At 41.0% G+C, this 17,092-nt stretch overlaps 1 protein-coding gene across 2 annotated transcripts in view; it reads right to left on the bottom strand.

Annotated features, from left to right (window-relative positions):
• The window catches only part of LOC105018053 (glypican-5), a 179,959-nt gene that overhangs the window by 43,096 nt on the left and 119,771 nt on the right, over positions 1–17,092 (bottom strand). For both annotated transcript variants that reach the window (XM_034291477.1, XM_034291478.1), the window contains one exon: positions 919–1,054. In XM_034291477.1, coding sequence (XP_034147368.1) covers positions 919–1,054 — 136 coding nt within the window. The remainder of the gene's footprint in view (positions 1–918; positions 1,055–17,092) is intronic.

Raw genomic sequence — 17,092 nt, 5'->3', positions numbered from 1 at the left:
TTTTCTATCAATAGTAACAACTGCAAGCTCCTCGGTGCTTCCCCTGGCATGCCAAAGGCTGGGTGTGTATATGAATCTGTGCGTGTATGTATGAATGTGTGTGTGGGTGTGTGTGTGTGTGTGTATTAGTGAGACTACTGTCTAAACCGTAACAGTGAAAGTCAGAGGGCAGTTTGAGAACCCTTTGTTCCTTCAAATTCCACAGGTTCAGAGATTTAAAGTTAAGCTCTGCAGCAGCAGTGATCATCTGTTGGCACTGACAGAGAGAGGGTGGGAGAGAGAGAGAGAGAGAAGAGGGAGAGAAGAAAGGTCAGGAGGGAGAGAAGAAAGGTCAGGTGTGGAAAGGAAGAGAGGGAATGAGATGGAGAGAAAAAATTTAAGGATGACAGAAAGGGAGTCTAGGGAGAAAAGGGGAGAGAAAAAAGGAACAAAAGGGAGAGGGAAAAGAAGAGAGTGACCAATGACTGGACAGGAAGTAGCAGGGTTGCCAGGTGAAGCAGATGCACCGTTATTCTTCTTAGATGTTTTTTTACCCCTCTGCCCCTCCCTTCATCGCATCCACCCATCCTTGCAATAAATGCCCACCCAAGTCTCCAGAGCGATGCTTGACCATGCTAGCGTTAGCAACAGCTGCTGCCATTCAGAGCAAGAACGGAGAACTCACCTTAAACACTAAGTCAGTACTGCCTGTGTGCTTAAGTTTGGAACTCATTATAGGTTGTTCAAATGGCTACAGAGATTGTGGTGCAGAGACGGTTTGGCAGAGCTGTAGTAAAACAGCTTTCACCTAGCCAAAACAGCGCAGGCCTGCAATTTGTTCCGGAGTAATAGGCTAACTGGAACTACTAGAACAACAGTGAGATTGACACCCACACCTAATGGTGCCTGTGTAATTTTGTGTGTGTTAACATGACTCACAGGCAATGGCCCCCGTTCCTGATCCTTGACATCCGTCCTCGTCGTCACAGTCTGCGCTGCCTTCATCTGCTTCTCCGCTTCCCAGATCCTCCCAGGATTCTCTCTGGCTCAGCCCTGGAAGCATTTCTTGGATTTCCTGGTGGAGAGAGAAAACCGCGTGATAAAACCCGGAAACAAACAGCTCACAAAAGCGTACAGCTGGAACAATGTCCATCACTATGCAGCTTACTTTTTTATGAAGTAACTGAACACAGGGGCTGATTCCTATGCTCAACCTCTGTTTCCTTTCAACATTTTATCCAAAAAACAAACAAACAGCAATAGGGATCAAATCCACAGTGTTTGCCAAGAAAATTATTATTTGGCAAAAAGAGACAGGCTTATAGAACTTCGACCCTTTAGCTACAATGACAGTAAAAAAAAAAAAAAAACTGTCTCAAAGGTTGTGTCAATCTTCGAAACCCAGAGGTAATGTTTTCCATTCCTCTGCTTCTCCACAAACTGAACCCTTCCAGCCACATCTGAACCAATTGGGAGTGAAGCTGTTGGTGGAGTGGCATTAGCGTGTTAGCATATTAACACCCCCCCACACACGTAACCCTTTGCTTCCCAGCGTGTGGCAAAGTCAGAAGGCTGGGGTGCCGCCAGCAACAGCCCTCTGGTCTAAGGTCCAGGAGTCTTTACCATGTGGACCCATTAAATCGACTGCACCATGTGGCTGGGATGGGGTGTTTGTGTGTAGCCCTACGGTCAATTTCTCCAGCCCCGCTGACACATCAATCGTCAACAAATGTCAACAAGCACCAGCGAGAGGGCGTGGAACAATTGGCAAGCGAGGAGAGGTGGGGGGGGGGGGGGGGGGGGGGGGGGGGGGGGGGGGGGGTTTGGGACAAGGTGGGTAGTGAGAAGGAGGTGGCAGAGACGACGGCTCGCATTAGCCCGGCACGGTCTAATTATCAACTGAAAGAAGAACAGGGTGATAAAATAGAGAAAGAATGAGAATATCTCAGTCGGGTAAAAGAATAATTGATAAAGAACGGCTTTGATAATCGGGGAGTTTTCTTTTATAAAAAACTTTTATTACAATTCTTTGTCAAAGCGTATCCGAATTCTTTGCAGAACTTTATTTGTGAAAGAATATTTCAGCGGGGTTCTGGCTTATTGAGATATGAGATGGCTTTTGTAGTCAGTATTGAATGTATGGCTTGTTTAGTGCACGGCTCAGCGCTTAACAAGGCCAGAACTGCAGAAGTTATAACAGTATATTTCATGTTTAATTCAAATGATGTATTTTAGTTACGTCTTCTGCCTGTCGTTTTTCCCTAATCATCTGAAAAAAACAGCCTTTATAATGCTACAAAAATGACCCTTGCCTAGGGATCCCCCAGAAGGTGCTGAGAATTATTTCTGCCCCACCCTGGGTGAATGTCGAACAATTCCTTTTCAAACAATTCCTTGTGTGTTGGATCAGAAGCCTATGAGATAAACTGTGTTTGTTGACCGAATAATTCACTCTCCTCTTAGCACTTATGATCTGGTAACTACTTCCTGGTTGAAAGAGAATTGTAATAAGAAGCAGAACAGCTTGGCCGGATTTGGAGGACATACCTCGGTCTTCCAAAATGGCGCCCCTTTCCCTACATAGTGCCCTGCTCTTGAAAAGATCCCTATGGACCCTGTTATGCCCTAGGTACGGAAGAGGGTGCCATTTGGGAGGAAAACTACAGCACTTTCCTTTCATCACCTTGACCATCTATAAAGACGTCACACTGAGGTTGTTAAAGCCTCTCTTTACTCAGCAGTAACATGAAAGAGTTACGCTGATTAGAGAGACTGCCCATCCAATTTGCCTTTTAATTGGCTCTTTTCTTCTTGCCTCACAGTATGAGGCAGTCTTAACTGGACGCCCCACTAGCTATTCCAGGAACATGGGCTATACTGTTGCATGGCTGAGGTGATGAACTCTGGAAGCATAGAAAGGTAGAAGAGTTGTGAACTACTACATAGAATTCACCTCATTTAAGCGGGAGTGCATACCCCCCCACACACACCTATTTATTAACTATCTTTGTGAGGACCAACGCAATTACTCCCATAAGAAAAAGATCCGTAACCTCTAACCTTAACCCCAAACCCCTGATTCTAAGTTCCTACAATCCAAACCCTTAAAAGCATTTCCACTATTTGGGGGGGGGGGGGGGGGGGGGGGGGGGTGGAAATGTCTGGTTTCCTGAGAGGAAACGTTAAAGTTGTGAAAATTCTGTGAAACATCTGGCAGGCAATTAGAAGGAACACTGAGGCTGTCCCTACTCAAGGTATAGTTTCAGACAGTAGCTAATAGGCAGTAGTGTCTATCTGAGCATTATTTAGGCCTTTAGGTGTGCCGTACAAACAAGAAAATAGAAATAGCTTTTGATTTGATTGCAGCATATTGTGTTTAATCCAGGCCAACATTAAATGTAATGTTTTTCATTACTCATTACTAATTTACAGTATATAATCAGGCTTTTCTTTAAAATACATCACTGCCTCTAACAGCATTTTAGCTACTCTACAGATATGAAGTAAAGACAATAATTATGTTTGAAAATCCCTCAAATACAGCAATATACAGGTGCTGGTCATACAATTAGAATATCATCAAAAAGTTGTATAAATTATACAAGTTCCACTTTTTGAATAGAATTACTGAAATAAATCAACTTTTTGATGATATTCAAATTTTATGACCAGCACCTGTACAGACCGACTTTTATCAAGTTTTAGAAATAGTCAATATTTGACATTCCATAACAGAAGGAGAATAGTAGAACTGAATAATGCAGTTCAAGAAAATGTTCATATAATACACCAATAAGATGCTTGCTTGGGAATCAAATTATTAGGTATCAGGTTTTACATTTTAAGACATTGTTTGCTGCCTCCAACTACAGAGATTATTCACTAATTGTGTTTGAATTGGTTAAGCAGCGATGTAAAAAGCTTCTTTGTACTGAACTTAATGTCATGCACAGTATATCGCTTGTGTCAGTTAAATTAAGTGGAATCACTGAAATTTTTGGTCAGATGCGAGAATTTCAGTTTTTTTGTAAATTGAGACCAGATTTGTCGCTATCAAAACGTGACAACCAAATGAAAAAGTTGAATGGGGTATATTCACTTCTAAAGTGTAGCTAATTGCTTTGGCTATGTGACTGCGTAATGTAAGTTGATGTGCGCTACTGAAAAAGTGAGAACACCTACCTGAATACTTTGATCAGGACTAATCTCATTCCAGATCTTCCCAAATTAAATTCACCAAAACAGCACTGACCTGCCGAGGCATGGAATGTACAAGACCCCTGAAGGTGTCCTGTGGTGCCTGGCACCATGACATCAGCAGCAGAACCTTCAAGTCTCAACATTGAAACGTGGAGCCACCGTGGATCAAACTTGTAGGTCCAGCAAATCTCACAGATGCTTAATCGGATTTATTGGGCAACACCTTGAACTCTTCATTTTCCTCAAATAATTCCCGAACAATGTGTGAACATTCTCCTGCTGATAGAGGCCACTGCCAATGAAGGAATACCATTGCCATGAAGGGGTGTCCCTGGTCTGGAATGATGTTCAGGTAGGTGGCACGTATCAAATTGGTGTCTATATGAATGCCTGGTGCATCCCACAGTGCATCCTGGTGTCATCACTTCCCCAGGTAAACAGCGCACACTGATGTATGTGATGTAAAAGAAAACGGGACTCATCGGACCAGACGACCTTTCAGTGCTACAAGGTCTAGTTCCGAAACTCGCATGTCCATTGTAGGTGATTTTGTCATTTTAGGTGCAAGGTAATTTGGCCTTCGGTATCACAAAAAGGTTTAGGGCACAAAGGCCACATACCAGGGTACAAATGCCATTAAGTGAAATAAGAGGATTTGGAGCTTACAAATTAACAACTTGAAATGTTGCTAAGAAAAAAACATGCATGCCATAAAAACAAATACATCATTCACTTTTTAATATCATATTTTGAATGATAACTTATTATAACTGATATGTTTTTTCCACATTAAAAGTTTAATTATCATGTTTTAATCCTTACATCTACTCCCTCATAATGTTTATAGATTATGGAATCGGTTTCATTTCAGTAGGTTTACTAGGGAGCGTTCACATGACAACAAACAGGCTACGGTATTGACAGTTAAGTAACGTTAAGGCTAGCTAGTCAAGGATAACATTATCTGTTACCCAAAAGTGAACCGCTAAGTATCCTGTAACATCACAACCATTTGAGCTAATGAATACGACCTAAATAAACAAATATAGTGACTTATTTGTGCGCGGAGCCAGTAATTTGTTTTTACCGTTGCCATGTCGAGTGATGTCAAACCTAAAGTTACTTCCAAGAGATTCAGTGTTGCCAACTCCTCAGAAAGGAAAGTTGCTATTGACTGTCCTAAAAGTCGCTATAAGTCACTAAATGACGTCATCGCCTAATTTGCATAATTTCCCATCAGCATCATGAATGGATTTATCTCTTTTTTAACATACAAAACTCTCGTTGGGAAAAATAATATACATGCGTGTTTAAAAATGTTGTCCATGTACAAGAAATAATCACCTGAGCAAAAAAACTAAGAACAAATCAAAAAAGGGGGCACTATTTAAGTCAAAATCAAAAGGCTAGAAAGAAAATTAACATTTAGAGCAACACACAAAGGGAGATATCATCATAGTCATGGATTAAGAGAACTGCACGTGATGGACGCTGCCTGTAGGAGAAGAATAACGTCGTAGGAGAGACAAATAGTGAGTAAAAACACCCCAAAATATGTTTAGAACTACAAATTAACTTTCTTCTGTCGATTCTTTTTTTTTTTTTTTTAAACCAACCCTATTACTTTATCCGGGCTTGGGACCGGCTAAAGTTACCCAAAAGAGACACTCTGGCGGAGCGCATGCGCGATTCATTTTCAGTCTGGACGCGGAGGAGTTAACATCTCCTGCTCTGACTGCAGCTCGGAGGACCTGCTGTGCGAGGACTTTGCTGCGTGTGAGTGCTTTCAGATGGGGGAGGGGCCCACGGCGGCACCCGCTGCTCGTTGAGAAGATAAAGAACAAGTCTCCAATAACACCTGTGGATACACTGAATGAATAAGCTGTTGAACTGTTGTGAGCAATGAAGCAAAATATTAACTGTAGCATGAGCTGAAACTGAAAGTTGGAGAACAGGAAATCTTATTTAGGCCATTGCTGGGCAGAGAAAGATTTAGCATGTCTGTCTTTGACAAACAGGAAACAGATTAACAACGCACACACATTCTGGACAGGGCTGAATTAAGAATAGACAAGACAGAAACCAAAGTGCAAAGATGACGCTTGTGCTGCATTTACACATATAAGGTATAGAACATAAATTGGACCAATGGCCCACATGCTTGGCATACTCAACCCCCCACTTTTTAGGCGTGTTTGAAGTATAAATAATGCTGATGTGACTGTTGAATTTCAGACATTGTGCGGCGACACTTGTCTCCAAAAGCTTTTGTAATAAACGGAATATGCGGTAATTGACCTAACTCCTGGTGTGTTATTCTCCTTTCCAATAAACCAACTCGGGGAAGTGTTAGACTTCAACACACCACAAAAAGTCACTAGATTTGTCGCTAGTCGCTTTTTTGAAAAGAAGTCGCTAAGGGGGGTCTGAAAAGTTGCTAAATCTAGCGACAAAGATTTCAAAAAGCATTCAGGTGTATTCTCCCACTCAGAGGTCAGAACTTTCCCACCTCCCAGTTGCTCATGAACACACCTTCCAAAACAGAGTGGTTTGATTCAGCTAAGTACTAAATAAGTCAGCTATCAATCGATAGCTAGCTTGCTTACTGCATGCACTCTGTTCTTGTGGCGGTTCTCAGTTGCAAACTTCAAACAAACATACGAACAAACTGCTGACCGTGACATTTCGACAGTAGCCGGGGCACGGTTCGCCGTAGGACGTACAAAGATTTTCGGGGCATCACAGCGAAAGCGAAGGGCAACAACAGCCATGACCGTTGTGAAATTCCTACACTGGTTGTGACACATAACATTTTTTGAATTTTGCCACAGGTGACCTTCTGTTGGTTCGGACCAGAAGGGATAGCCTTCGTTACTCTCACGCATCGATGAGCCTTGGGTGCAAAACACCATGTTGTCAGTTTGTGGTTAGTCCCTTCTCTGACCATTTGGTAGGTACTCACCACTGCAGAACAGGAGCACAACACAAGCCTTGCCCTTTCAGAGATACTCTGACCCAGTCGTCTGGCCATAACAATTTGGCCCTTGTCAAAGTCGCTCAGGTCTTTACTCCTGCTTGTTTCTCTTGCATCCAATATGTTGACTACGAGAACTGACTGTTTGCTTATCTTCTAATCTACCCAGACCTTGACATGTGCCCTTCTTAGAAGATTACTTTACTAACTTTACCTGTGTGTGGTCATAATGTTTTGGCTCATCAGTGTTTTTCCCATCTAAGCCTGTTGGATCAAATTGACTTTCAAAAACATAAACATTTCATAACACTGTATGAATTACACACAATAACATAAAAAAAGGATAGCACTCATTGAAGATGCACAGAATTCAAAAGCCTTTAAACTGTACAACAAAAAGTTGGGACATTGTAAAATGCAAATAAATGCAGAATGCAATGATGCGCAAATCATTTATCCCTATATATTGTAAATAGCACACAGAAAACATATCAAATATTGAAACAGATACATTTTATTGTTGTTGGTAAAATACATGCCAATTTTGAATTTGATGCCAGCAACAAAACACAAAAGATGGGACAGGGCCATGTTTACCACTGTGTTGCATCATGTCTTAATTAAACAGCGTTTTAAGACTGAGAAGACCAATCGCTGTAGTTTTGAAAGTGAAACATTCCCATTCTTGCTTGATATTGGATTGCAGCTGCTCAATAGTTTGGGGTCTCCTTTGTTGTATTTTTCATTTCATAATGTGCCAAATGTTTTGAAAAGGTCTGAACTGCAGGCAGGCCAGTTTAGCACCCAGACTCCTTTACTATGGAGCCATGCTGATGTAATACATGCAGAATGTGGTTTGGCATTGTCTTGCTGAAATAAGCAAGGCCTTCCCTGAAAAATACCTTGTCTGTAGGGCAGCATATATTGCTCCAAAACCTGTATATATAGTTCAGCATTACTGGTGCCTAGACAGATGTGCAACTCACCCATGCCATGTGCACTAATGCACCCCCATACTATCACAGATGCTGGTTTTTGAACTGTGCACTGATAAGAAGACAGATAGTCCCTCTCCCCTTTAGTCCAGAGGACACAGAGCCATAATTCCCCCAAAAATAAATTCAGTCAGACCACAGGACAGTTTTCCTCCCCCGGGTAGGGCCACAGTGTCACCGGACCCCCCCGTCTCAGTTCCAAGGTGTTACGCTGCTATATTATTGTGCTGGGGGATATGAGGGATGTACTACTAACTTTTCTCAGTTTCTCCAGTTTTAAATTTTAGAAGGAGATGAGGTCCTGGTCCACACCTGCGGATTACCTGGTTTGGGGGGCCCGTTGCTGTCCCTGTCCTTGTCCACCTGGTCATACTTCTGACCTAGTCTAAACTCAAATAGACTCTGGATTTAGCCCAGAGAAATGTATTTATTATTCCAATTGGACTCTTAATATCTCACCCGGCACAGCCAGAAGAGGACTGGTCACCCCTCTGAGCCTGGGTCCTCTCTAGGTTTCTTCCTAAAATTCGACCTTAGGGAGTTTTTCCTAGCCACTGAAATTCAACACTACTGTTGTTTGCTCCTTGGGGTTTAAGGCCGGGTGTCTCTGTAAAGCACTTTGTGACAACTGCTGTTGTAAAAAGGGCTTTATAAATACATTTGATTGATTGATTGATTTTCCACTACTCCTCAGTCCATTTTAAATGAGATTTGGGCCCAGAGAAGATGGCGGCATTTCTGGATCTTGTTTATATATGGTTTCTTTTTTGCATGGCAGAGTTTAACATGCTTTTTTTACATTAAACAGTGAAGGAAAAATTACAATTCTATCTTTATTTACATATTCGATGATTCTGCATTATTTAGTATAAGCCATTCATAATTGTCCTCAATTGTCTTTTCCTAGCCTATGCTCTGTGTCTGGTCATGTTCTTTTATCAGAATGTTTATGTTACAATGTTTCTCTCTGGTCTGACTACTAAACCAAGGGTCATGCCTTAATCCCCCTATGCTGAACCCATGAGTAGATCACTCTGTTTTACAAAATGGTGTCAGGAGGCATAGATTGGAATGTGTCCCTAGATGATAAGGGGATCTATTCTGGAGTATTAGTCTTGGCATTTTCATGTTAGTATCAAATGTTATATAAACCAGAGTGGAGTTTGGGGAAGCTCTCTTGCATTTTCCTTACTCCTGCCTGCATCTTCAATCTCCGGAGAACATTCTATCTTTGATACTTGTACTGTAATTGTAATACTCTCTTTATATATTAAATACACTGGTTACATTAATTAATTGACTATCTGGAATTAATCTTAAAAGGGTCAAAATCCAGTTCCTTCAACAGTTTAACACAAACATAAATTGTGACATTGAATATTAAGACCTTGCTTTGACAATGAATGAACGCAATACTAAAGTAAAGCCGACAATTGGGTCAGAATGGAATGAAATGCCTTACCTTAATAAACATAGAAAAATGCTACCATTGGCAAGGCAAACATGAGTTTTCCATTAGGAATTCAACAGCACCTCTCTCTTTTTCTATCATTCTCTATTTGGAACAGAGATTTTTGAGTAATGGAGGGTTTAAGGAGTTAGGCTTATTTTAATCACTCTCCTTTTGGATCAGATCACAATCCATGAGAAAAGAGAGAACTCCATTTTGCTACATATACTGTATGCACTTCATGATCTCATGTATATATTTCTTAATTTTTACTTGGATTTGTGATAGTCATATTAGTATAACTCATTTTATTTTGTTCCTTAAACAAAGTCAAACAAATTGTTTCCGGAGAACATACGGAGACCTATATAAATATACCCTGGCCTTTCCGTTTTGGAAAACCGAATGTGTCATATCATTTTGCACACTATAACCGTTGCCCTGTTCACTTTCATTGGAGCCAGGAGAGACTTCATTTAAAAAAATCATAAACTCTCAAAACTGTATTAATTCCCAAAGATTATGTCAACAGGACAATGAGACCAAGTATACCTGAGGCTTGGTTGTAGATGTAATCCTGGAAGATTCTATAGTGGCCATCATGGTCACCTGATTTGAACCCCATAGAAAATCTCTGGTGAGTTTTGAAGAAGACAGATGCAGCACGCAAACCCAAGAATATTACTGAACTGGAGGCCATGGCTCATGAGGAGTGGGCGAAGATTCCTCAGGAATGCTGCCAGAAGCTGATGACTTAACATTACTGCCATGATAATAATTCTTGGAAGACATCCTGTCCTAGGCAGAATCACGTGTGACATATTCTCTCCATTTCTTAATAATGGACTTTATTGTGCTCTGGGTTATATTCAACACATTGAAAATGTTATTAAATCCTACACCTTCTGGATTTGCTTTAAATGTTTCTTTGTCTTCATGATGTAGTTCTGCTGGAATTGTTCTAACCAACTTTGGGACCTCCCAAAGAGAGGTGTATTTAACCTGAAATCATGTGAAACACCTTTATTTGCACACAATTGTGTCTAAAGACAATACACCCCAGCTCATTCAGATGAGTGATAGCAAAGTGATTCTTTTTGGTTCTGTTTTTGTAAGCAATTTAGAACCCGCAGATTTTATTTTCACTCTGATATTATGGACTTTTTCGTGATGATCAGTGGCAAAGAATTAAATCAATTTTGATTTCACGATGTAATATAATACAATGTGCAGAAATCCAAGGGGAGTCACTCTATATCTTGCTAAAACCTCCCACTGGCTGGGTTGAATTGACTTGTTTGTTGCTTAGTCAACAATAAGTAACTGTTACAAACATAACAAAATAGCATAGACCAGCATACAGTTAGGTCCAGAAATATTTGGACACTGACACAATTTTCATTATTTTGGCTCTGTACACCACCACAATGGATTTCAAATGAAACAACCGAGATGCAATTGATGTGCAGACTTTTAGCTTTAATTAAAAAAATCTTATGAAACGTTTAGGAATTGAAACCATTTTCATGCACAGTCCCCTTATTTCAGGGGCTAAAATGTAATTGGACAAATTAACAGAATCATAAATAAAATGTTCATTTTCAATACTTTGTCAAGAATCCCTGCAGGCAATGACTGCTTGAAGTCTGGAATGCATGGACATCACCAAACGCTGGGTTTCCTCCATTGTGATGCTTTGCCAGGCTTTACTGCAGCTGTCTTCAGTTGTTTGTTCGTGAGTCTTTCTGCCTTAAGTTTTGTCTTCAGCAAGTGAAATACATGCTCGATCGGGTTGAGATTGGGTGATTGACTCAGCCATTGCAGAATATTCCACTTCTTTGCCTTAAATAACTCCTGAGTTGCTTGCGCAGTCCAGCATGTTTTGGGTCATTGTACATCTGTAAAGTGAAGCGCCATCCATTCAACTGAATTTGGCTGAATCTCAGCAGACAATATATCACTACACCCTTCAGAATTAATCTGGCTGCTTCTGTCTTCTGTCACATCATCACTAAACACTAGTGACCCATTGCCATTGGAAGCCATGCATGCTCATGCCATCATAATGTGGTATGCTTCTGGTCATGAGCCGTTCCAAGCCTTCTCCATACTTTTTTCTTCCCATCATTCTGGTACAGGTTTATATTAGTTTCATATGCCCAAAGAATGCTGTTCCAGAACTGCGGTTGCTTTTTAGATGTTTTTTTTGGCAAACGTCTATTCTGGCCTTTCTATTCTCGAGGCTTATGAATGGTTTGCACCTTGTGGTGAATCCTCTGTATTTGCACTCGTAAAGTCTTCTCTTTATGGTAGACTTGGATAATGATATGTCTACCTCCTGGACACTGTTCTTCACTTGGCTGGATGTTGTGAAGGGATTTTGTTTTACCATGGATATGATCATCCACCACTGTTGTCTTCCGTTGACGTCCATGCCATTATGTTGCAAAGCTCACCAGTGTGTAATTTTTTTCTCAGAATGTACCAAACTGTTGATTTGGCCACTCCTGATGTTCCTACATGGATTTTTTTTGCAGTCTAAGGATGGCCTGTTTCAATTGCATTGAGAACAACTTTGACCACATGTTGTGGATTCACAGCAACAGCTTCCAAATGCAAATGCCACACCTGGAATCAACTACAGACCTTTTACCGCTTAATTGATGGAGAAATAATGAAAAGAATAACATCTTCCATGAAACAGCCTTTGAGTCAATTGTCCAATTACTTTTGGTCCCTTGATAAAGATGGGGTTACATATTAAAGAGATGTCATTCATAAACCCTTCCTTCAATTTTGATGTGAATACCCTGAGAGATTGCACTTTAAGCTCATATTAATTACTTAACTTGAATATATTTTGGCGAACAGCCAAAATAACAAAGTGGTGTCCAATTATTTCAGGAACTAACTGTACAGTGGGGAGAACAAGTATTTGATACAATGCCGATTTTGCATGTTGTCCGACTTACAAAGCATGTAGAGGTCTGTAATTTTTATCATAGGTACACTTCAACTGTGAGAGACAGAATCTAAAACAAAAATCCAGAAAATCAGATTGTATGATTTTGAAATAATTAATTTGCATTTTATTGCATGACATTAGTATTTGATCACCTACCAACCAGTAAGAATTCCGGCTTTCACAGAGCTGTCAGTTTTTCTTTAAGAAGCCCTCCTGTTCTCCACTCATTACCTGTATTAACTGCACCTGTTTGAACTTGTTACCTGTATAAAAGACACCTGTCCACACACTCAATCAAACAGACTCCAACCTCTCCACAATGGCCAAGACCAAAGAGCTGTGTAAGGACATCAGAGATACAATTGTAGACCTGCACAAGGCTGGGATGGGCTAAAGGACAGTAGGCAAGTAGCTTGTTGAGAAGGTAACAACTGTTGGCGCAATTATTAGAAAATGGAAGAAGTTCAATATGACTGTAAATCTCCCTCAGTCTGGGGCTCTATGCAAGATCTCACCTCATGGGGCATCAATGATCATGAAGGAAGGAAGGTGAGGGATCAGCCCAGAACTACACGACAAGACCTGGTCAATGACCTGAAGAGAGCTGGGACCACAGTTTTAAAGAAAACCATTAGTAACACACTACGCCGTCATGGATTAAAATCCTACAGCGCATGCAAGGTCCCCCTGCTCAAGCCAGCGCATGTCCATGCCCGTCTGAAGTTTACCAATGACCATCTGAATGATCCAGAGGAGGAATTGGAGAAAGTCATGTGGTCTGATGAGACAAAAATAGAGCTTTTTGGTCTAAACTCCACTTGCCGTGTTTGGAGGAAGAAGGAGGATGAATACAACCCCAAGAACACCATCCCAACCATGAAGCATGGAGGTGGAAACATCATTCTTTGGGGATGCTTTTCTGCAAAGGACGACTGCACCATATTGAGTGGAGGATGGATGGGGCCATGTATCGTGAGATCTTGGCCAACAACCTCCTTCCCTCAGTAAGAGCATTGAAGATGGGTCGTGGCTGGGTCTTCCAGCATGACACCGACCTGAAACACACAGCCAGGGCAACTAAGGAGTGGCTCTGTAAGAAGCATCTCAATAGAAAATCTTTGGAGGGAGCTGGAATTCCATATTGCCCAGTGACAGCCCCGAATCCTGAAGGATCTGGAGAAGGTCTGTATGGAGGAGTGGGCCAAAATCCCTGCTGCAGTGTGTGCAAACCTGGTCAAGAAATACAGGAACCTTATGATCTCTGTAATTGCAAACAAAGGTTTCTGTAACAAATTAAGTTCTGCTTTTCTGATATGATAGGTCATGCAATAAAATGCAAATTAATTACATAAAAAAATGATTCAATGTGATTTTGTGGATTTTTGTTTTAGTTTATGTCACTCACAGTTGAAGAGTACCTATGATAAAAATTACAGACCTCTACATGCTTTGTAAGTAGGAAAACCTGTAAACTTGGTAGTGTATCAAATACTTGTTCTCGCCACTGTATGTGATGGTTTTGCTTGAACCTTTGCATTGTTTTCCAAACATGGACCAGTGTGTACCATGTTTTTCCTGGTGAGCAGTCTATGACACCAGTGACCACTATAAGCAGCATTAATGGATCACTATGTTGAATATATTCTCTATGTGGAAGCTAGGTGAATTGCAGCAACAGTAGTTTGCATTAAAACCAACCCTAACCTGTCAAGCCTTACCCGGCTCCTCCTCGACCATCTGGTTCTGCTTGTGCCTGCTGCATGGGTTAACAGCCAAGCATAGTCATAGGCTGCCACCCTCCCTCTTTTAAAGTTCTACATGACTCTAGGGCAGGGAAGCATACAGTCGAGATTATTGCTGACCCCTCCCATCCTGGTCACCCTGTGTCAGGTAAAGGGCATGTGGATAGTACAGGTCAATCGTGACAAAAAAAATCCTGCCATCTAAACAATTTCTTTCACCGTGCTGTGGCCCTAATTTACCAAGCCAACCATCCCAGAGTTCGAAACATATCAGTTTTTTTTCTCTAAGACTGCTTGCAGTTAAAAAAAAAATGTCTCTGTGCATGTGAAAAAATACAACTCTTAGTTGGGGGAACATTAGCCAGAGGACAGCAAATGAACTTTTGGCAGCAATTCAGCTGTAAAACCCATTGCTCCCAGCCGTTCAAACCAACAATTCAATTAAATGAGTCACTCAAAACGATTTATCATGACTCTAGAGTCAGTGAAAAGAGTCATTCAAAAAGAAGCAATAGTTTGCAAACTGCACATTGCTAATGGATGGCAACTAGAATTCACTCCAAAGGCAAGGGATGCTGGGAAATGAAATAGAATAATTTTAAGGCATACAGTACAGGAACTTCAAGTCCTCTATTAACATTTTTGAAGTAGGTTGATGGTACTAAATTAAAATCCAAATAGTGTTTTTAGCAGTTACTTGTTACTATACTTAACAAGGCAGTCAGGCACCTAATTTTTTTAAACCTCATTTTGGGTTAAATGTTCATGATGTTCTTTATGTGCATAATTTTTGCACAGCATCACTATCATACCTTAGTAAGCAATGAAATTCCAAATTCTTGAACCATTTAGATGTATGAAAGTACTTTTAAGTTGGTAGCTAGGTACTTTAAAAGCATATTCCCAACGCTGGTCAAATGTATAATCCATTCATGAATGTAGATACAATGACTTAAGCAAAAGGCCAAGTGAGAATGTGTGCGAGCATGTGTAACATAGTTCGTCCAACTAAATCCACCTTTAATTACAGAGAAAATCTATGAAATGGATTAAAACACCATCACCCTGGCAACCACACCGTGGTGAGGGCGTTCCAAAATGTTGTGGTTGTTGTTACTGTTTAGGTATGGATGGATGCTTGTTACCATTACAATCTCAGTGGCACAGTAAGGGTTTGAGAAAACATGATGGAGCAGCTTTGTGAATCATTCTAATCATTCTACCCCGGCTGGCTATGTGCGTCTGAGGAATATTTTAGATGAAGTATTTTAATAATAGCATTCTATGAGAGCTTTTTTCCCATATATTATGAGCTGGGTGGTTAGAACACTTGAATGCTGATTTGTTGAAAGCCTTGGCATACATGACAACATATTTCACCGGTATTACCTTTTACTGTAATAATTGTGTTGATAACTAGTTGATAATAGCAATGAAGGCAACTTGGGGTTTGTGGCCAATGTGGTAAAACTGCTGGGGCTTTAATAAGATTTCCCCTGGTATATAATTCAACTTTGCTTTAGAGTTTAATGTGTAGCTATGATAAGGGGATAAAAAAACAACAACTAGCATTACACCTATGGGGTTATAATGGGGAATTTGGAACACGTGCATTAAATTCACAGCCACTGTGTAGCACAAGGAAAGAGCAGAGCCCTCTTTGGATATCATCAATAACAAACGTACAAAAGCACCAGATTACAAATAAAAGAACACAGTCCAATAAGTTGTGCTGTGAGGTAGAGCACTGACAGGTTTTGAAGAACTAAAAATGCATTCTTGTGTTGCCTGAATACAATTGCATACTTGTTGTAAACAGCACCTAGAGTGTGCCAGCAGGGTCAGACAGAGAAATGTACTCTGGAAAAGTGGTGAACTCCGAATGGTGAGATTGAGATCAACACCAGCGTGCTTGGGGCGAGACCGACTTGGTTGCGCTTTGCTGTAAAACCCTTAGATCGCATGCCAAGAGACGGCTGTATCTCCAACATGGTCTCTGTTCTGTTCCGGCATGTTCTTCCCAACTCTTGTCCTTGGCTTTTCACACAATACTCCAGTTGTTTCGGCTCTTGGCACAAGTTGGCTGTGGATACAAGTTACCATTTGCTGCTGTTATGTAGCCAGTCTTCTCTGGTCCTCATCCAAAACCACTGCCTATTCCCAGTATAAAAGTGGACCGGACCAAGACGTTTAGGGCAGTGGTCGAAACAGTGGCCATGAATGGGGGATGTTGACATTTTAGGATGCAGCCCATGTAGAGCGATGTTAGGAGAACGTCAGCATTGATGTGAATACAGGGTTCCACACATTACTGCCGTTGTGCATGGCAGTCTCTCGACTCATGTTCAAAGCAGAGGGTTGAAGCAGTATGGCGGAAGGACTGGAAGTCATTTATAAGTTTGAAGACTTAAACAGTTTGGTGTATCCAGGTCTATGAAGAAATGAATCACCAAAATAAATTCTAAAAACATTGACATTCAACTAATTACATCTACAAACAAAACACTGAGATAGAGGATAAGAGAAAGAAAAATAGAGAGAGAGGCCGAGAGACAGAGAGAGACAGAGAGAGTGACAGAGAAAGAAACAGAGAAAGACTGGAAGAGAGAGAGAATGAGAGCCATGTAGATAGGAAGAAACCGATAGACAAAGAAAGTTTGAGAGACGAGAGAGAAGAGACAGGCAGCGAGAGGCACAGACAACCCCTGTTGAGGCAAAAAGAGGACTAAGGTAGAGGGGGGAGATAGAGAGACTTGTTGTCAATGTTTTGTAAGGAGGAGAGTAGAG

Source organism: Esox lucius, chromosome 3, assembly GCF_011004845.1.
Source record: "Esox lucius isolate fEsoLuc1 chromosome 3, fEsoLuc1.pri, whole genome shotgun sequence".
Taxonomy (NCBI): domain Eukaryota; kingdom Metazoa; phylum Chordata; class Actinopteri; order Esociformes; family Esocidae; genus Esox; species Esox lucius.
This window is presented reverse-complemented; position numbering and strand designations above follow the sequence as displayed.